Raw genomic sequence first — 21,873 nt, 5'->3', positions numbered from 1 at the left:
TCTCCCAGCCAGACACCTGCAACACTGCTGGGCATCACAATACCCGACCCGCGGCAGGCAGGGAGCCCAGCGAGCCCTCCTGTCACCCAGAGGCCACGCGAGCCCCTGGCTCCCCGCAAGCCGCAGGTCTGTCAGCGAGGAGCACTCGCCCAGCGCCGCATGCTGCCGGCATACCAACAAGCTGCCTGCTGCGCCACAGCCTTCTGAAACGGCTCCTTCAAAATGCGTGCCCAAGCACAGAAATAAATGTTTCCTCTCGCAGGGAAGATCTGCGCTGGGAGGAGCTCAGAGGCTCTCGGCAGGCTCCAGGTTTTACCCAGGTGCTGCCCACCACGGCAGGACACCCACACCCTTGCCAGTGGCCCCAACGCCTCGGAACCTGGGCAGTTTGACCTTCGTGCCACGGCTTCCCCAAGATGCCTCAATTGTGCTTCACGTGGTAGCAGTGCTCTGCAGCCTCACTGACACACAACTACACTTGATTCAGGAGCAGCAATACACGACCATGAGGTATTTAGGAAGCACAGAGCTTAGCTGCTGGCTGGTCTACCGACTCTGTGACCTGCTGCCCACGAGATCCTTCGCTCCTCACGAACCGAACACCCCGAGGCTGGAAAACTTTCGGAGCTGCCACGTGCATGCCCTGCTTTGTTGCAGTGCTGTGGTGGATTCAAGGTGTTAGGGAAATCAAACCTCTGGACAACCAGGCTCTTCTCAGGAGCAGGCTGATGGCCCCAGCAGCCGCTCAGACCTGTCTGTTCCTCGCCCAGAGCTCGTTCCGCTATCTGTCACACACTGTTAGAGGCTCTCAATACCCAGTTTGTAGCTGCTTGGATAGATTTAAGGGTGCAGCAGTCCCAAAGGTCACACTTATGGCCACACCGATGGTGGGTGGAGAGCAGTGGTGTCCTGTGGTACCTCATGGCTGAGCGCCGGGCTGCTCCGGGCAGCGGCACGGCACCGCTTCAACCGGGCACTGCCATCAGGGCACAGATCGGTGTGGGCAGGCTCACGGAGACACCCGGCCACAGACGGGGACATCGGGCACATCACACGTCTGGAGGTGTTCGTGCCCACAGGCTGCAGCGGCCCCGCACACCTCACCCATGGCACGGGACAGGACAGGGTGTGATGGGATGGGACGGGATGGAACAGGACACTGCCTTGTGCTCCATGCTCCTGCCACCCGGCCAGGCAACAAACTAAGGAGCAAGAGGAGCACTCATCTAGCGGCTGCTGCTACATTTGCTGATGGAAAAGGGACGACAAAATAACTTCAAAGAGGATTTCACCCTCAGCTGGACGCTTTGGCACAATACACATTTATCTGTACACACACACACATCTACAACAGCTTCAGAGGTTAAACCCAACGCCTTTTTTCTAGGGCTGTTCCAAAAAGTCCTTCCAATGCTCTCGTACTTCCAATACACTCGTAAATTATTAAATGGGGATGTATCCATTACCCACCGTGTCTCAGCAAGCAGATGGAGTAACACCTGCCCTCCTTTACCTACCCGTGTGCATCAAAACTTAATGTCGGGCTTTGTGAAACACAACCCTCCAAGATAAAAGCGCCGTGTCTGCAGCCGCAGCATGCCCAGTCTAGCCGATGAGGACGTCCCCAATGGGATATACAAATAACTGACAGCTCCTTTAAGTGCTCTCAGTTCTTACAGGGTAGCTGTGTCAATATCCCACCACTTCCACTAGTTAAAAATTATTTGCCATATAGAGTTACCCCTGCTAGATTCAAAGAGTTCTCCCCCTCTATACAGCATTTACCCTACAGCCGTTCAGGGGCTTAATCACTACTTTGCACCCAGCACTGAGTTACATTGAACAAAATCAGACACCACAAATCAAAAGTTCCCGAAGAAAGTTATTCAAGATGTCTTCCTCCTTTGTACCAGTCCCCTACCATTCCTGACAAGATGCATCTTTCTCATCCACGGCTCTTTGATCAGAATTTTACACATCGCTTGCGTACGGGTTAGCATTCTATTTATAAGTGTTGCTAGAAAACACAGCCACTCTTCCCCATGGAAAGCTATGCTGTGGCAAAATGGCCAATAGATTAAGAGGTCAGGAATGTTTTTAAAGGCAAATACATCTGTAATAATTTAAGATAAAAAGCAATCTCTGTTTGCCCATGCTGCAGGAGCAGTATCTCCCATACAGTTCACATGTTTGCATGGAGAAATGTATTTTCGATTTGAAACACACACACCTCAAAAAAAAAGAGCAACACATGTTTTCCTCTTAAATGCTCAGGAATATTTATGTTTGCCATTTTTAAAGATGTCCAAATAATTACAGCACTGAGGAGTTACCAGTCACAGCCATACAGTGCACTTAGTTTTCTATAAGCACTTCCAGACATGCTTTTAGCTCTTCCCCTAGTAATTACAAACTCAAACATCCTTACCTTTTTCTGGACTTAAATTTTTATATACTTCAAGGTCTGCCATTAAATTTGCCACTCTTATGCATTATTGGCAAGTAGAACGGAAATTCTCACTGCAGGAAAGCCTCGATTTAATCTTCACGTCTCCGGAGGGAAAACATTTGGGAAGCAATCCATACAAGTCCAGGAGAACCTCGCCAGCGCGGCTCTTTATGAGGAGCAGTGAGATCTTTGCGAGCCATAAGAGAGAGAAAAACAAATCCAGAGGCAATACGAGGCAACTTCCTTCAAAGCCGAAAAGCACAGCCCGGTGGGGAAGCTGGAAGCATCTGCTCCGTGCTGCTGCTGCGGGCAGGCAGGAGCAGCGACCACTTTTGGTGCGAGAGGCGCACGCATGGTGCCGCGATCAGGGCGCTGCAGGCATTAAGTGCCTGTAACGCCCGAAGGAGAGCGGCTCAGGCAAGCCCGAGGAAATCCCTCAGGCACCCAGGGAACCGATTCCCGTGCTTCAGCTGGAGAGCGGGCGAGTGACGCAGGCTGAATGCAGGCGAGGAAAAACACCCCGGCTGCGAGGAGCTCCCCGGGGCTGCAGCCCGGGATCCTGCGAGGTGAAGGCGAGAACCCCGCGGCCTCGCTCCCCTCTGCCACGTTCTGCGCCCTCTCCTCCTCTCTCTTCCCAGCCCGGAGGGGAACAGCCAGCTTTTGTGTGCTTCAGAACGAGGCCAGCTAGAGCGCAGAGCATGCAAATGGTTCAGCCTGTGCATCACTGAGCATTCGGTTTCGTAAGAACAAGTCGTCTCCGGTGAGACGCCGAGCACCAACTCTCCCGGTAGCTATAAGAAATTACCGTGCTGCTGGCTAACTACCGTGCTTCTTTAAGCCAAGTCAGTGCTACTGAACTCAGGTTTGTAGCCAGCACTGAGCGATGTGCAGAGCCACTCTGACTTACAGGACACAGCCCCAGGGGACAGCACGGGCAGGCAGCGCAGGGAGGAGGCGGGCGCCCCCCTGCACACTTCTGCCCTGCTGCTGCCTTGCTGCTCCTGGGTCTTGCACTGCCCCTCAACATCAGCACCAAAGGAATGCCCAGCAGCATCCTCAGAGACTGACAGCGGTACAGGAGGGCAGGATTTGTCCAGTTGGGCCAGGGAAAAGTTGGGTGATAGAGAGATTGGGGCAGGGGAGGGTGAGAGCAGTTCTACCTGCTGGTCACACCGAGGGCAAGACAAGTGGAGCTGACTGATGGATGTTTTACTTACAGAGAAATCATCAGTGCTCAGCTGCTGCTAACATGAGTACTGAGACTTCCAACAGGGCTTTAATGCTTAAAGGGGGCTTATAAAAAGGATGGAGATCTTTTAGGATCCATTAGGAGGAAGTTCTTGGCTGTAAGGGTGGTGAGGCACTGGGCCAGGCTGCCCAGAGAAGCTGTGGATGCCCCATCCCTGGGGGTGCTCATGGCCAGGCTGGATGGGGCCTTGGCCAACCTGATCTGGTGGGTGGCATCCCTGCCCACGGCAGGGGGTTGGAACTGGGTGGTCTTTAAGGTCCCTTCCAGCCCGAGCCATTCTCTGATTCTATGGCGTGACGGACTGCAGCACAGCACAAGACACGCCTTGCCTACACCCAGCAGACACAACCCAGACCATAACACGGAACAAACCCCACAGCCACTGTAGGATCCCTGCTGGCTGCCCAAAAAGCTCACGCTGCTACCCACACTGTCAGCTGAGGATGGCTGCGCTGAGCAGTCCCGTTCTGCAGAGACCAGTGCCTCCCAGTGCGGCTGTGACGAGGGAAATGGGAGAGCTGCTCCCTTACCCCACCAGCAGTTCACACCCCAGTTCACAAGATGACTTCTCATCAAGTCATCACTCCCAAGCCTCTAGACAGTTGTCAATACATTTGCATCCAAATGAATCGATGTATTACAGCCACAATTCAACAACAAAAGAGAAATGAGCTGTCACCAGCCTTCAGGTTAATTCTTGGTACACCGAATTGCACTCGGTAATGTGATACAAGTATAACTGCGCTGCATTCCCAACCTAGCATTGTTATACGTGATAGGAGCTGTACACGAGCATCTCTACCACCGAGTCTGCTCTGTAAGAAAGCTTCTCTCACCATTAATATGCTCCTTATTATTCTGTCTTCAAAATAACATTCATTTTACAAATTGAAGTGCTTTGATGCTACATGGCTTTAGAAATTAGAGCACACTGTACGTGTCAGCAAGAACATTGCGGCAAACAAATGAAGACTTCTACAAAATTTGGGGGGAGCATATGCCAAGAGGTATGAAAACACCTGTAGGTACATTCACCCGAACAAAATCACCATGACAACTCTCCATTGCAAAGGCAGGTCCTACACCCGGTGCCGAGCCCTGCCAGCCGGAGCCAGGCCTGAAGCCAGCACATCCTCCAAGAGGCTGCAGCAGTTTGCCTGTCTGCAAAGGGAAAAGTCCGAAGGCAACTGGCTCACCTCAGCTCACCCGATGCTGCAGCCACGTCCTGCTGAAGCAGTGTTTGGGCAGCCCGCACACCCTTCCAGCCCGCTCTGCTCCACGCAGCCTGCACTGTTCCCACAGGGTCTCAAGCGAGGGTGCCAAGCAAGCTCCCCAAACACGGAATTATTACCCCGTTACACGTAATTGATCAAAACCAACGGTCCCCATAGGACAACAGCCCACATTTTCAGCAGTTTCATACACATCCCGCAATCAAGCAAGACCAGATTAGGCAGGAATGGTGACACAGGCTCACGGGTCTGCCTCTTTTTCCTAGCTAGGTTTTCTGCCCCACAAGCCCTTCCCTGGGTGACTTTCACAGCAGTTTGCATGCTTAGAAGTCTGTCTTTTCAACTATTTAAGCTGGTTTCATAAAACACATTACCCGTACTCCAAGCCTCATTTCACTGATAGTTTTTGACAATCGCAGCTACAAAAGCAATAGAACTTATTAAAAAGATGTTCATTCACTCAAAATCCATTTCCCCTGGACTAATATTATTTTCCAGTTCTCTTCATTTGCTGTTCAAACAAGGCTCTGTCATTAAACCACAGGAATTATTCTGAGAGATGAGACAGCAAGCACCTCGACTGCCAAAGCACCGCCCCTGTCCTGTCGTTAAGAAGGGGGATTTAAAGCTCTTCTGGTACCTGCAGGCTCTTCTCTTCTGCACACCCAGCTCCAGATACGCTTTGCTCTGGAGCATGCTGCAGCTCGGCTCAGCACCTCTGGAACACATGCAGGGAACACTGGAGCTGCCGTGGCAGGATGCTGTGCCAGGGACCCAAACAGCACCGGCCTGTCCTGAGGTCGTTGCCAAACCAGTGCCAACATTTTCAGCTCCCCAGAAGCAGCACTCTGCAATAACCCTGGCAAAAGATGCATGAAGCCAGCCACTCGTTGAGGGAGCAGAGCTGGAGGAGCCCCGGGGCAGCCAGCAGGCATCCCACGGCACCAGGGCTGATGGATGATCGAGTTGATGGCTATGGGAATCGCTGCGCTCAGGCCTCTCCTCCCCAAGCAGCTCCGGTCTCAGACTACAGAAACAGCTGAAAAACCCCTAGAAAAGCCAAGCAGATGCCTGTAGGCCATGAGGAATGGCAGCAAAGTCTGCCTTTACAGATCCAAGGCAGCAATCCCAGGATAAAAGCATCACCTCATGCTTGCTGCCAGCCACAGAGCAGCCCCATGGGGCTGGACCCACAGCCTGACCCCACTAAAAGAGTCAGCAACCCCACACCACGCAGCACCCCAGCCTGCCCATGGCACGGGGCAGCTGCCACATTCCCAGTGGCTGAAGGAGGAGAAGGGCAGCAATTACTGCCAAAAGCGTTACCTTTGCCAAGCTGCTACAGAGCACGGAAGCTCCATTTGTAGATATTAAAAACTACAGCTTGCCGTGCCTACATTAGTGGGCAAACAGACACAGCAGTGCAAGTTCTACTGCAAAATATTAATTTTCCAATAAATGAGAACATTTTTAACAATTAGGCTTTGAAATTACAGCACCAGAAGATTATTAATTTTCTGGCTCATCAGTTTTTCCTTTTTCACTGACAAAATGGATGGAAACTGGTACAAAGAATTCTGCCACAGAGAAAGAAAAGCTGATTAGAGAACCTTTACCTTCACAGTAAATAGATAATGAAATAAGAAGATAACATCTTCATATTCATCATCCAAATTTAATATTAGACCTAAACTGTAATACAACAACTCCTGAGAACTCAGCTAGCTGTGAATGAAACTTCGTGTTATCTGCACAAACAACTGGTCGCTTTTATCAGCTCCACTCATCTGTCATTAACGAAGACACTGTTCTGTGTAAGGTTGACAAATATGCAGAGATGGAAGGGGAGAAACACTCAGCATCAGAACTACGCAGCCCGAAGCAGCGACGTGGGGGATCCACACGTGGAGCTCCTCCCAGCACCAGAGCACGCGCCAGGTGAGAGCTGGAGCTCTTATAGAGGCCCTTAGGCACTAAAGGAAGCACGGAGAGGAGGTTTCCTAATGTATTTCAGGAACTGCTTTTTAGCCTATGAGAACTTAAAATAAATTCCTTAATGCCCTTCTTCTACGAACATTTCCAGTCACATTTGTTTTACAGAACGGATTCAGAATACAAACCAAAGTGTGAATTACTGCGCTATCAACTTATCCTGCTCTCCCACACATTGTTATAAAACTTCAGCTGAAGTTGACCATAAAGATGTACGAGCAAATTCTGCAGTCAACATCCGGCATTTTTAGCACCATAGCCCCAAGCACAGGGCTTGCACGAGGCTTCAGCAGAGCTAATTATAAAGCTTTGCCCATCAGCAAGCATCAAGCCAAACAGACGTGCATTTCAGCAAACATCTCGTATTGTTCCCCCAAAACTCTTGTGCTCTAATAAACAAAATTGACCGTTTTACTGTATAAAAAGTAAAACGTAATGCATTTTATGTTCCCATTCATTGAACATAAAAGTTCAAGATCACTGAAGCAAAAAAAAGCCTACAAGAACTTGCATAAGAGCTCGGCTTCTGGGGCTGAACCGAACGGAAAGCACTGCAATAACACCTGCCACGAGCAATCTCTCATCAAGCTGTCCGAAAGCGGTTGTGTAACAGCAGGAGGTGTTCATCTAATAAAGGTGGTGCACAACCGCATCCATCACACCTGGGAAATCAGAGATGCTCCCTCAAAATGAGCAATTTCTTTGGGCTAAGTCCATCTCCCCCCTAGCTCTAGATGTTTATGAAAGGTGATCGGGAAGAGCCTCCCAAAGGATGAGCCGGGTATCCCTGGCACAAAGGGCTGAGAGCCCCACCAAACTCCAGGTCAGCATTCAGCAAGTTCCTCTGCAAGGCTGGTGGGATGGACAGCTCGCTGCACACCATCGGATGGAGAACTAATTGCTGACAGATATTCTTTGTTCGGTGTCAGCACCACCCAGGTGTTTGAGCAGCCTACCTCGAAGGGCCATCTGAAGGAAGCGGCAGCATGGCAATTCGTGGCAGCACCACACAAGAGCTGAACCTCAGTGGATCAGGACCTCAGCATCAAGGTCTGGAGCCAAGTTCCCATTCCTGCTGGCCCTGGGCACCTGCCCGCCTGCCAGGCGTGGCCCCCGGCTCAGGACATGCAGCCAGCTCCTTCCCAGGTGCAGGACGTGAGCGACCAAACCTTCCTCACCGACCAGCCTGAACGTGGCAAGGCTGGGTGAAAGTTCCCTTCGAGCAGGAGGTTTGCACCAACTCACCAAACATCCACGGTTAATTCCCAAAGGTGGTCAAAAGGAAAAATGAATTTTAAAAAGCGAGGAGAAGGTATGAGATGGAAGTTAATAAAAGCAAAGGTCTAGATGCGGATTGGGGAAGCACTTACGTTGCTCATGGGCAGATGCTGGGAGCATGTCCCAGAGAAAGGATTTAGATATAGACCATTTTTTCCTTCGTGCTTTTAGCCCCCCAAATCTGCTAGCAGCGTAGATGGATGCTTGGCCTGACAACACAGCCATTCCTGCATTGTTATCGCCAGCAAACAAAACACGATCCACTTTTAAAGCATGAAAAGCCTGAAAAAAAAAAAAAAAAAACATCTTCCAAGCCTAGAGGCATGACGTACTTCGTATTTTGGCACTCCTTGCAATAGGAAAGAAAAGAAAGTAGGCTCCCCATGTCCACGAGGCTGTTCTCAACATTAGCCTGCCTATCTGCTCCGTCCTGCAAACTGCTAAAACGGCTTCAGCACAGATCTGCGTGCAGCTTGGGGTTCTCGGTGTGCACAGGCCGTACGTGCCTCGCTGCTCCTGAAGAAACCTGACATTTTTGCTTCCAGGCAGAGAAACCTCCCTAGAGTGCAAGGCACAGCAGCAACTTCCACTTCCGCAACCAAAAATTTCAGACAAACAGATACGGATTTTAATAGCCTGCAAGTGCAGTTATTGGCAGCTTTTCCTAATAAAATCAGAAAACGATGAGAACTCCCCAGGCAATCCAGACGCACACAGGACTTGAGCATTGCACACGTGAATGTTCAGCCCTTGCTCACACACCACCTGCTAAAGCCCTGCAGGAAAGCACGGCGTTGTGTATCAACGCTTTTTCTCGCCTACCAACATGCAAATGTCTCAAAGCATCACCAAAATACAGGAGTGAGCAGGCTGATCTGCACACAGCAGCATTTCCAGCAGGGAATGGAGACAGTCCTGGTGCTTTTGCTGTTCAGTACCTGGGAGATGGACGGGGAGCACTCAGACAGCCCTCCAGCCTTCAATTTACATTTGCCAGCGTATTTCTGGCTGCTACTAATTACATTTGCAACTTCAGAGCAGGGGCACAGATAGGATGCTTTTAACACTTCTTCACTGGCCTCTGCCTCAAAGGAATTCAGTTCTTCCCTACAACTAGTTATTTACTCACGGATTTCAATCTGGACTCGTGCCAACGTTCCCCAGCAGTTCAATAAGCTTTTTCTTCCCCAAGCTTACTCTGTGCAAGTACATTTATAGCCAGTCTCAGCCCCTCAAAATCTTTGATTTTCTAAGCCAAATAAACCAGATTCATCTCATCTCTCCTCACGCCCTCCTGTACTCTCCCAGTCACCTCTCTCTGCATGTTCCCGAGCTCCCCTTGCCCAAACTCTGCTGAGCAGTAGGCTGGGCCGTGCAGCACCAGTGCCTTCATCTAGGAGCACCAACACCTTTGGCTTGCTACGAGCACTCAAAGCTGCCTCTGGCTCCAGGTAACGCATCACACGAGCAAGGCACTGTCCTGCTGTTCGCTGTATCTCACACGCTTCATCCTCCACCACCTCCTTGCTTGCAGCCCGTGCTCTCCCACGCTGGAGCAGATGCATTCATTCCCTGCTCAACTTCCACGCGAGGTCCTCGGACATTGCTTTAGAGACACGATGCTCTCCAACAGCCCGTACGTGCAGTGCTGTGGTGTTTCTGCTAAGTATTTGTTTGCTTTTCTCCCCAAAACAAGATGTTTGAATGACTCCCAGTAAAAGTCCCTATGGAGAAAGATGACCCTGACCTTTTTAGAACACCAGCTTTTGGGTTGGGATAAAGTTGTCTGCTTTGCACCTGAGGTGCAACAGTTCTCCCAGATTACAGGTTCAGCTACAGACAATAATCACGCCACCAAAATGTGAACCTTCCAGACAAGCCACATACAACTGAGCCTGTCCACTGCCCTGAATGGAAGAGCACAACTGAGAGAATATGAGCAAGGCTGGATTAACACCACAGCCTCCCAGCGGTGGTTAAGTCCCCACTGACACCAAAGTCTGAAAAGAAAGAGGTGGAGAAGCTGGATGATAAAACTAGAAAGAGAGAGCAGATAATTACAATTACAGAAATGCAATTGAAACAAAGGGTTTGTATTTCTGAGAGCAGAGGAAGAGATAATTGGCATAAGTAACTGACTCTAACACGGTAACTGTGTAAAGCTACTTCCAGAACTGCTGAGACTAAATCATCTATTTGCCAAACACGTCATGTCTTCTGTTCAATGATTACAGAATATTAGCATGCATAAAGGTAGAAAAATAAGCTAATCAGCAGCTCCACATGCTTGCTCTCTGGAGAGCCATGATCTCAATGTCAGAATATGAAAATAGTAATTAAAAAAAATTCAGACCTGTTTAAGTTCAAAGTAATAGATACTAGAGCTGGAAACATACGAACCAAACAACTCAACTGCCAGCAAGGAGCCGAGTCACAGTACCTGTCCTGCCAACAGGTAGCACCTTTCCTACAGAGTTCACCTGAGATTTTCTCTCCTAATTTCCCGGTGGAATAGCCAGGATCACCCCATGCAAGCCGTGGCAAGAAGCCAGTAGAGACTGGGGGCAAGCGCCCAGCCTGCTCACTGCCCCCACCCCCCTGCTCTTCCCCACTCCCTCTGTCAGGAGCTACAGGACCAGGAGGCTGCAGAAGGCACGGCGACACAAAGCTGGCCCTCCCAAAGCTCTGCCATCCCTTTGAGCTCCGTCAGCAGGGATCTGCAGCAAACCAACCGCTCACAGTGTCAGGAGCAACGTGCTGACTCCTGGGGACACGCTCCTGCCTCCTGCCCGGTGCGGTTGGGAAGTGGCACTTCCAGCCCTGTTCAGCAGGACTCCAGCTCCCTCTGCAGCATCGTGCTCAGGATGAAGAGACTGGAAGCCCTGAAGGGCTCTGTCAGGGGAAAATAATGAATCCTGTCTGGTCCTGAATGAAAGACAAATAAATTAAGCCGCAGAATCTTTCTGGTCTAGGGTTCCTGCTGATTGTATCTCCTACTTTAGATGATTATCACTTTGCAGACTCATCACTTCAATAACTCTGTGTGGATTACTGGGCTCGGTGCTAATGGATCATTATCCCGTCTCTGCACTATTAGGGAGATGAAGACATTACGCTGCTCTGCTACAAAACACCACCTCGAGTCACAAAGCCTGGACCAGACTTTTCTCTCATTTCATCTGCAATGGGAAAATTGCAAATACATATCCCAAAACGCACCTGCTCCACTTATACACCCATGCTAGAGAGCAGACTATTGCCTGGAGAGAAGCGTGAGCAATGAGCATTTATCAAAGCATCCCAAGAGTGCTCACACGGGCACGGGGGACCTGGGTGAGGCCATCTGGGAGACAACTGCCTCCTTCCATAGTGCCAGAGACATCTCAGAAGGAAAGTGGTCCCACCAAAATCAGCAGGACCAGGAGCACCCTGATAAATCCCAGGACTGCACCTCATCTTCATCTGAGAAGTAGAGCTGTGGTGCCTACACATCAGGTGTGTGCAGCACCCCCAGTTTGTCACTTTTTTCAGTGAAACCCTGTAATTCCTGTGTTGTGCAGTCACGACTGGATACAGCAGGCTTCCCTGCAGCAAGGACTGTATCCTTCTCCACCAGAGTTTCACAGTAATGTAAACGCCCTCACGACCCAAAACAGTGTATCTGCCACTACTTCCCAGAGTGTTCTCTTCAAAAATAACCACACACATACACCCCCACTGAAACCCACTGATGGACAGTTTAATGCGATGCAAATTCCGTGATGATGCGATGCAGCTGAACACACAGCTGAACGGGCTCCAGAGGAAAATTTAAGGTAAGCAAAAAATAGATGTTTAATCCTTTAAAGATCTGGGGGAATGGGGCTGGCTTTCAATAGTTAATTTATAGGCATTCCATTCTGCCACTATTCATAGTGCCATAAATCCGCCCTGACTAACAGTTTGTTAATCCCTGACTTCAAAGAGAACAAGGAATACAAAATTTGGGCCTCTAAGAAACATGTGCTCACCGGTGAAGCTGATAGATCAAGTATAAGCAAAGAAAAAGAGGCCATGAAAAGAAAGTATTTTATACCAAACTATTGTCAGGGCAGCTCCCTGGCTTTGCTGTCAGGCAGAGACCTCAACACCTGAGTGATCTTAGCACACAATTTGCAGTGGCACGAGACTAAAATGCAAGTGGCTGGCAGTGGACTAGTTAGGGGGTCACTATGGGGAAATTTTTTGTTGTTTTGCACAAACTTCTGATCAATGTTGGAAGTGCCAGAAGACACTTCCATTTCCTCCTCAAGAGATGCCTACCTGCAGGTTTCGCTGGAGCACTCTTAGAGATGCCTCACGAGGAAACTACCACAGACTCATCATCCTTTTCGGTCCGAAACACATCTGCCACCTGCACCTGGAGGAACCCTGCCTGCCGTCGGTGCTCCGACCACTGCTCATCCCCTCCCTGGGCACCCACAGCCTCACTAAACACACAGCACAGTTTCCCTTCTCCACCAGGGACACACCTGACAGCAGCAGCAGCAGAGGTGCCCTTGCAGCAGCCCTGTCCTCATGCCCAGAGCTTTGTGGAGCCTCCCAGGGCTGGGAGAGGTTGGGGGGAGGTTGGGGTCCCCGCGTGCCTCCCGACAGTGCCGCAGCTGCCCTTCGCCCCGTGCACCTGGCTGAGTTGCATGTGGTACAGCAGGACATGGGAAGGCAGCACGACGACTTGCCACTCACCGTGAAACACCCCGTTGTCCACCAAGAAGTGCCGGCAGTACTGCAGACAGCTTTTCTTATCCAGACTCCAGTAACTCATCGTGAGAGGCCTTTCTGCTCACCATCAAAGACAGCTACCCTACAAAGGGAAACAGAACGGGTAATTAAACGAGTTAATTTACAAGAAATGCATAACTACTGGAAGCACTACAAAAAAAAAAAAAAAAAAAAAAAAGAAGTGTATTTATTGGAGCTCTTTATGCAAAACAGCCCATTAGCTTCATACCGAGTGTCGCAGCAAACGCAGCCCTCCTCCCCCCAGACACACACACCTCTGAGGACTCGCAGCGATGCCAGGCGCAGAGCACCCGGACCAGCTGGACCCCGACCACCAGCAGCCCTCGAACCCAGCGAGCCGAGAGCTGCTGAGCCTGAGCCGAGTGCCTGCTGTCAGTCAACCCCGCAGCAGAGCATGTGGCCCCGAGAGGATCGATTTAATCTATTGAATGATGCTGGCCCACATTTAACAACTGCAAACGCATCGGACAAGGCCACAAAACAAAATATACCCTCCCCAGTTAAACATACAAAAAAAAAAAAAAAGATGAATCAATGGATCCAAAGGTAATTAATGGCATCCTGATTTTAGGACAACGGTGCAGCACTATGTGGACGCAGAGCCCCCTCAGCCCTACCCCTACCCTGGGGCTGAGGCTCCCGGCGCTGTCATGGGGTGAGCTTTGCCTCCAAGGCGGCCAGCAGCAGGCACGCGGGCTCTGAAATATTCACGGGTAATTTGCTGCAGATGCTACCACCCAGCAGAGCCCGGAGCAGACGGTGTCCTTCTGGCCACGCGCCCTGGGGCTCCGCTGGGCCAAGCCCCCTGGGTGCCAATATTGCTTGGATGCTGCCACCAGCGCTTACAGAGCCCAAGTGGGAAGGCCCAGGGGAACAAAGAGCGAGGGGCTGAGGCCAGTCGCTAACAATGAGGTGAGGAACAATCCCCCTTTACAACGGGGTGAGGAACAATCCCCCCTCAGGCCTCAGAGCGTTTCCATCACTGTGGCTCCACTGCCACAGCCGGGGACAACAGCAACAATGGGAAGAAGGTTTTTTTTAACGGCACAAGCTAACTCGTTGGTAAGCTGGTGGCTGTAACCCAGACAAGGCTGGGTTTGTCTGAGAGGTTTCACTGAACATCCCTTGAGGGAAGCTCAGCCTCTTGTGCAGGTCGGACCTCGCGGCAGTCCCCCAGGCAGCAGGGCTCTGCCCAACAGCGCAGCGCTCCACGCTGCTCTCATCTCTGCTGCTGAAGGAAAACAAGCAAGAAAGACGCATGGACTCCTTGGTTTTGACACCGAATCCCTGGATTTGCCTCCTCCCTTTGCTGTTTCAGCCAGCTCAGGACCCGTGCCAGCCACCCCTTCCTGCTACGGGCCTGCTTTGGGCTCCCATTTCACCTCCCTCCCACCTTCCCCCGTCCTAGCCCGGCTGCTCTCACACCCACACTTTGCACAAACTCCCTCTCTGCCCCACTGCCTGCATCCGAGAGACCCCAGGCAGGGTGTGAGGGCACTGCCCCGCTCCTCCATCAAGGCCCTGCTGGGGGCAGCTCCCCCCAGCTGAAGCACCACGGCACGCTGCAAGTGGCAGGGCTGCAGCTCTGCTGAGGGACACAGACATTCTGCTTGAGTAATTTCAAAACAAAAGGGAAATCAAGTCCTCTCCAACCACGCCAACGGGGCTCACACTATCCATAACGACCAGTTCAGCCACAGCTGTCTCCTGGGACCCGATCCCCAGGCTCCACTATGAGGGAAAAGAAGAACTTGGAGAACTTCTCCCCTCCCAGAGCGAGCACCCCGAGCAGGCACAGCGGCCTGCAGGTGACCGCTGCTGCCGGAGCAGCTAGCACGGGGCTGAGGCCAGCAGCGAGCCCAGCTCCTGTTTTGCTCTGTCTCAAAACCAGCTGCCTCCGTTACAGGATGGTTTGGTATGGATCACGTAGTGTTTACACTAAAGGCACATTTTACTAAAATTTGGACCACCAAATCGTAACACCCAGCAACAGCAAAGTGACACCTCCGCCAGGCTTCTGCATTTCTTGGACTTCTGTCCTTGTTAGGAGTGAGCTTTTGTTAGAGCCCGTTGTGACTAAGGCCACCCCTCTGGCATAAATGAGTAAGGCACAAGCTGTCAGTGTAGAAGGGTAGGAATAACTTTAACACTGCCCAGCCTGCTGCCAGTCTGTTTGCTTTAGGTGTTAAAAAACAAACACACAAGTTATTACCATGTTTTAATTAGTAAAGTTGTGTCAAGAACTTATCAGTAAGAATTTGCACAGAATTAAGAGGGTTCATCTCTTGTTCCACTCCCACAGAGAGCTCAGGTCAGGGGGGACTGACGGGCAGAAGCTGCTAGTGATATAAATTCAGCGCCTTGAAACGAAAGCCGCCAGCCCCCTCCCTCCCTCCCCTCCCTCTCCCGCTGACACAATGTCCCCTTGTCCTCAGCACCAGGCGATGGCACGCCGAACAAAGGCTCTCCTGGCACTCAGGGAGGAGGGCAGAATCCCAAAGCGGCGACACCAGCCGACAGAAACATCCCATGAAACACCCCATAACACACCCCTGCCCCTCAGCATCTGGCTTTCTCTGGTATGGAGCCGGGGAAGAGCCCGGCCAGGACCGTGCCCTCCTCCAGAGAAGCCTCAGCTACCTTACTAAGCTTTTTTTTTATTTTTATTTTTTTTGTAAGTATCCATAGTATATACAGATTCTTTCTAGAATTTAAAGCATCTTGTAGCATAAATAAAAAGCTTAAAAAAAATCCCCCAAATTGCACCCCCTTTTCAACAGCAGGTATTTATTCATAAATATCACCAGCACAAAAGCAGATTATTGATAGCCACTGGTAATGGAAGGGCAAACCATCTAGTACCTGGTCCTGCTCTTATTTTTATTCCTCCAGAACACTTCCTAGAGGAATAACAAGTTTTTATCCGATTTATTTTCCTTCCAGAGCAGTCCCTGATCTAATTTGCCCCGAGGACGGCTGTGGTGGCACAGCAGCGATGGCTCTGGAGGTGGTGGTGGTGTGCGAGCCACACGGTAGGAAGAAAAATTTCCTGTGGGTTTAGCTGGAAGCAATCGGAAACTCTTAGGAGCCGGAGTTGTCTATACAAAGGGAAAAGGTCACAGGAGTTTGGATTTAGGACACAGATATGGCACATTCGTGCTTTTTAGAGATATGAAGTTGAGGCGTGGCTTTGGTTTTTTGTTTGGGGGTTGTGTGTGGTGGTGATGGCATGGGGGTCTTGTTTGTTGCTTTTTTTTGGTATTAAACTGATAGCTTGGTAAGTTCCCTCTCAGGGCACTACACATTAATCTTAGCCACACATCCTTCACGAGACGAAGACAGACTGGTGTCAGTTTGCTTATTTAAGCAAGCCCCTCGGGGCACTCAGGAAACTGTCCCCAGCCTCACTCGGCCAGTGCCAGAGGTGTTCAGAAGACAAGGAGACAGCAGCAGCAGCAGCAGCAGCCTCCTGCCTCCCTCCTGCTGCTGCCACTGCTCCGGGAGGTCCTGCCCAGCCCCTCGGGGCACCCAGCTCGGAGCAGGAGCAGGAGCAGAGCTGATGCCCACTCCATGGGAGCTCACAGACCTCACCACGTGCCCCAGACGAGTTCCCACCCCACATCATCCACCCAGAGGTGGCAGGAGGCCAGGCAGTGCTGGGCCGTGTCCCGGACAAGTGCCTTACCTGTCCTGCCCCGCTAACCTCCATCTTCCTGCGGCTGCTAATGCTGCTGGGGCTTTTGTTTCACTTCTCCCACTCTTTCTGGGAAGTCATGAAAAGCATGTGTCAGCACAACGCGCCGCTGAGGAAGGCATTAGAAAGGATTTGAACTGACTCCCCATGGCAACAGACCCTGAAAAGGAATTAGCATTTGCTCCCGGCTCCTCCAGAAGCCCGAGTGCACTTTGTTTTTCTCCCGGTTGAGGAATGCTTTCCAGGAGGGCGGCGTGCTGCTGCCTCTGCCGGGTGTGGAACCGATAAATACGAGTGAGTGTGTCTGGATGGTTTCCTTCCATGCTTCCAGCACTCCACACACCTTTCAGCTGTCTCTGCCTGCACCCTTGGACACTAACACAAATCATTTGATGTTTTTGCTGCCAAAGTTTTCCCAACGCTGCATGTTGCATGCAAGTGCCTTTCTGCACAGGAGGTTTTCACCTACACAGACACAATCCCTTCGCCCCATTGGCGATGCTACTTTTAACGCATCACCTACAGCACATCCTCAGGCTCAGCCGTACTCCTTGAGACCTTTCTGTATGCTCTCCCGTTTCTTCTGTGGGATGAACACCACCACTGCCTTCAGAGCAGGCAGAGGAGCGCACAGCAAGCCCAGGACCCTCAGCTGTAGGAGCCATCCGCACCAACACGAGCAGCCCCAAAGCGTGGAGAACTGATTCATCCCAGAAGCAGCTCACAAGCTCCCGGGGACACCTCGCTCATGCCTCGACCCTCCAGGTAGAAGTGGGCACAAGGCAAAAATCCAACTCTACTTCCCACTCTGGAAACTTATCTGGAGATAAGTTTCCAAGGGTTTCAGTGAATTATCCATTGTGTGAGGCCAAGAATAGGAACTCCCACTCACGGCACTGCCTGGGGCGAGCTGCTGACAGTGCCAGCAGAGGAGACAGCCGGTCTCAAGAACACGTCTCGCTCTGCTTTCAGCTGGAGCTCTGCTCAGCATCACCTCGCCACGCACATCTCTGCCCGGGGTGTGAAACAGAAGAGCAAAGTGAAAGGAGCAAACGCTCGTGCAGAGATTCAACACAGCAAGGACTTCCTTTACTGAGCAGCTGTTAATAATGCAGCTCTAAGAGCTTCTGGAAATACCTGACACAGAGCTTCAGCTCCCTTCCCAGCAACAAAGCGGTGCTTTAAAGACCTGAAGTCACGATAACAAACGTGAAGGGCAAGCTTGCTTTGTTCTTACCTAGCATTATTTTAGAAAATAAGATTTCTGTTTCTAGAAATTGAGATGAACATTTCTTTCCTGCAGGTCCTTTCCACCTTGGAGAACTCTTCCTTCCTCAACAGACCAGAAACATTCTCCGTAAAACGCAGGAGGTACGCGGCACACCAGGTCATGCCTGAGGGCAGGCATCTCTCACCAGGAGTAAATGTGACCATTTACACAAGTCGTTTTCAGACACCTTGCTAATATAGTATGAGATCCCATTATCTGAGAGTGCAACGCTGCCACTTCAGTAGCTGCTTCTGCTATCACTGAGCATACAGCTACTACTACAGCCAACGAAATCCCAGCTACTGCTGTGCTACGGCACGGAATAACTCAAACTCTTTGATAAAATATGAAGATAAAATAAGATGCCTGGAAAGGGCTTATGCCAGCACAGCCAGCCATGCACACAGATGATGAGCATCGCATCTGCTATCGGGGTACTTGCTGGCTGAGGCGCAGCCCCCCCACGGAGCAGGGGTGGGGACCACTGCCCCCACAACTCGAACTAAGCCCAGGAAATGTGTCCAGCCGAGCCTCAGTGCCCGTTTCAAGCCTGAGCAGCTGGAGCCAGTGCTTCCTCCGCTCCCACCCAGGGCCACGCTTGGCCACCTTCGGTGTGCGTGGGGACGTGAACTCTGTGTCAGCTCCAATAAATCGGGTCTGTAGCGCTGCACGGGCTGCTTCACTCCACAGCTTGCCTCCACTTGAAACTTCTTGCAAGCGACCCTGAGTTATTGCAGGCTGAAGAGGCTCACATGGACAGCTCTTGCCAGGAATGTTACACCTCTTTAATGCACGTGGCCAGATGCAATTAAAGCGGTTCTGTAATGTTCACCCATGGGCTTGAGCCCCCAGAAGAGCACACGTTGCGCCCCCAGCATTGAGTACTCGGCTTTTTCTAGCACTGCAACAGGTGCCTGCTTCCAAAACACTCCAGCAGCTCTGCCCACCTCTCTTCCACTCCTCCACACTTCCCCTGCTCTCATCGGAGCCTTAGTAAGTGCCTATCCACAGCATAAACACTTCCCCCTGCCTTCTGCACCCCCAGGGTGCCTTTCCACCTCCAGGCGCACGCACATCGCTCTCAGCCACCCAGGCACACCTGGGCACAGCTCCTGCAGAGGAAAGCAGAGGCAAGCTCAGACCTCGGGAGTAGTGGTGATGCCCCCAGTGTCCGTGGAGACTGGAACAAGAAAACCGCCGTCGTTAAGAAAGCAGCCCCAGCTTGCTAAAGCAAACAAACACGAGAGAACAAGCGCAAACAAACAGCCCCTGGCAGCTTGGGCAGCCTGCAGCACCGCTGGCCAAAATCAGCCCTGCTCCGGCAGAAACACCTCCTGCTCGGGGAGGTGGGAGCCCAGACGGATTTATCCTCAGCACAGCCCCAGGGGCAGGAGGCAAAGCCACCTCTGCGTGCTTGGCCCTACTCCTCCACCCGGGCATCTCCCTGCTCACAGCTCGCTCTGCGCCCTACCACAGCGGGGGAAAACACCGCAACGACTGCTCCTAAAGCCCCCCCCCACCATTCAAGAGGTTGTAAAATCGCTGTGCTTTAACCCGGCTTTGTACCTAGTAAGAAGTTTCCGTAAAACCCCACAAGATGATAGCGCACGGCAGCCTTACCTCCGCTGAAGGGAGAAAGCCCCGGGGGCAGCAGAGCCGCGGGCACGCCGGGGCGCTTTGTGTCCCCGTCACTCCCGGACCTGCTTCACGTCCAGAGGAAGCCTTAAAAAAAAAAAAAATAAAAATAAAAATAAAACGCGGCGTTTAGGGAACAAAAGCCGGTCCTCGTGAAGGGAGCCCCCAGACGGGGCAAACCGGGAGGGGGGCGAGCGGCCGGGCCCCCGCCAGCAGGGAAGGGGTTGGGGGGGGGCAGACAAAGAGCCGGGGCCGGCCCCGGGCTGCGGCCACCGCCTCGCTGCCTCCCGGCTACCACACGACGAGGGCGACCCCCGGGGGTCTCCCTGCGCCCAGCCCCCGGCCCCCCTCGCCCCGCGCTCACCCCGCCGCGCTCCGCTCCCGTTCAAACGCCCGGCCCCGCCCGCCGCCGCCGGGGAGCTGAGGGGAAACCCGGAGCCGTCGAAGAGCTCGGAGCGGAGCCGAATTTCGTTGTGCAGCCGCCCCCCCCCGCCCCCGATCCAGCCCCGGTGTTGCGGCGGCCCCGCGCCCGGTCGAGCGGCGCTGCCCCCCGAGGGGCCCCCGGGCTCGCCGCACCTGCCGCGGGCTCGGTGGGCTCGGTGCTTTGCAGCCCTTCAAAGCCCTTAAAAGCCCTTAAAAGCCCTTAAAAGCCCCCAGAAACCTCCCCCGCCGCTCACCTGAGCGAGCCCGTGAAGCCCCGGGTCCCCCCGACGGGCTGGGGCTGCCCCCGAGGCGTGCTGGTGGGCAGGCACCGAGCTGGGGTTTGGGGGGCTCCGCTTGGGACACAGGGGTTGGGGTTGGGGTGCTCGGGGAGCTTTGGGGCACACGGGTTTGTTAGGGTGTGGGGCCAGGAGCAGGGCTCAGCAACCCCCGTGGGCCCCTTCCAGCTCGGGAGGTTTCATGGTTTAGACTGGGAAAGAGGAGAGGTCGCAGCGAGCACGAGGTTTCCCCAAGGACGGGGATTTTTTGGGGCACTTTTTGCGCTTTCTCCTACCCGGGAGCGCTGCAGGGGAAGGCTCAGGGCCAGGCCGCAGCAGGGCCCTGCCCGCGCCTTTGTTCTGCCCGGAGCCGGGGCGGGCAGGCTCGGGGCAGGGCCGGGAGCGTTTGAGTGTTTGTCACCGCCGTTTGCCTCAAACACCAGCCCGGCAATAAAAACCCTGAAGATATTTCCCTCAGCGGGCCATCTGGAGGCATCTCCTTTTTCACTGCCTGCGGCCTGGGCAAGAAGTTGGCTTCTTTCTGCTGCAGTCGGAGGTGCAGGGAGGGCAACGAGCTAAGTACCTTAATTCTCGTCCTGACTCCCAACCACACAAGAACTGCAACCTCTGCCTGGAAATGCTCTTACATGTGCTGCTGTGGGTAAAGGAAATGGATAACACACCTCGAGGCAGTGCAGGGTGTCCCCATGTAATGGAGAGAAGTGCTTTTTCCTCCCCTGACCTCCCAGTCAGTTCCACAAGCTATTTGTTTCTGCTTAGCTGGTTGTTTCTGCTCCTGCTATGGGCTTTTCAAGACGGGCCTCCCACAGACCAGATCTGCAGCCACTCAGGGCTTGCACAGACAGAAAGCACTGCTGGTTTTTCCTGATCAGCATTGTGGCGGGTTTGGTTTTGTTTTGGAGAGGGGAAATATTCAATAATCACAGCAAAAGGCCAAATATAACTGTAGAGTTATGCTTAGTTTGGAAATAACTCCGCTTAATAATAATTCACTTAATAAACTGAAACACCTGCAATTAACCACAAGGAGCAGTTTATGACTATGACTGTGTGACTTCTCTGTCCAGGTATCACAGCAGCGATTGACCCAGACCTGTAATGCATAAAACCAGATCCTTCTTTTTATAAATTTTCTGGAATAGTTTCCAGCTCCAGTCAAGGTCTCCCTCTGCTCCTCTATCCCACACTGGTTCCCAGCACTGATACCCGTCCTGCAGGTACCTCATGGCTAGCTACACAACAGACTGTGTGAGAAAGCAGCCTTTTGGTCCTTAAGAGGACACAGAAACAAAAGTAATAAAACAAAACAAAACTGACATACATTCTTACCCAAGGAATTTATTTATTTATTTATTTATTTATTTTTAGGATCTCAGGATTCACAATTTCGCACTGAAGCCAGCAATAAATAAATAAATAAAAAGGCATAACTAATTTCAGGCAATGCTCAAGTATTGAGATTTTCACACCGCACTCCTCTCCCTGGCAATTCACTGCCAAATAAATACATGGAAAGAAAAAATATAAGCAAAGTACTTTACTTGAGATAATCAGGAGCATGGCAGATTAAAAG

At 52.0% G+C, this 21,873-nt stretch overlaps 1 protein-coding gene across 4 annotated transcripts in view; it reads right to left on the bottom strand.

Annotated features, from left to right (window-relative positions):
* PLCH1 (phospholipase C eta 1) overlaps positions 1-20,040 on the bottom strand; it is a 64,052-nt gene extending 44,012 nt beyond the window's left edge. For all 4 annotated transcript variants that reach the window (XM_084529175.1, XM_084529176.1, XM_084529177.1 and 1 more), the window contains exons 1-3: positions 19,946-20,040; positions 19,571-19,668; positions 12,926-13,045 (exon numbers count right to left, since the gene is read on the bottom strand). In XM_084529175.1, the coding sequence (XP_084385301.1) occupies positions 12,926-13,004 (79 nt within the window). In that variant the 5' untranslated portion in view covers positions 13,005-13,045; positions 19,571-19,668; positions 19,946-20,040. The remainder of the gene's footprint in view (positions 1-12,925; positions 13,046-19,570; positions 19,669-19,945) is intronic.
* Positions 20,041-21,873: the final 1,833 nt, after the last annotated feature.

Source organism: Aythya ferina (genome assembly GCF_964211825.1).
Source record: "Aythya ferina genome assembly, chromosome: 9".
Taxonomy (NCBI): Eukaryota; Metazoa; Chordata; class Aves; order Anseriformes; family Anatidae; genus Aythya; species Aythya ferina.
The sequence above is the reverse complement of the archived record's forward strand: the minus strand, read 5'-3'. Positions and strand labels throughout refer to the sequence as shown.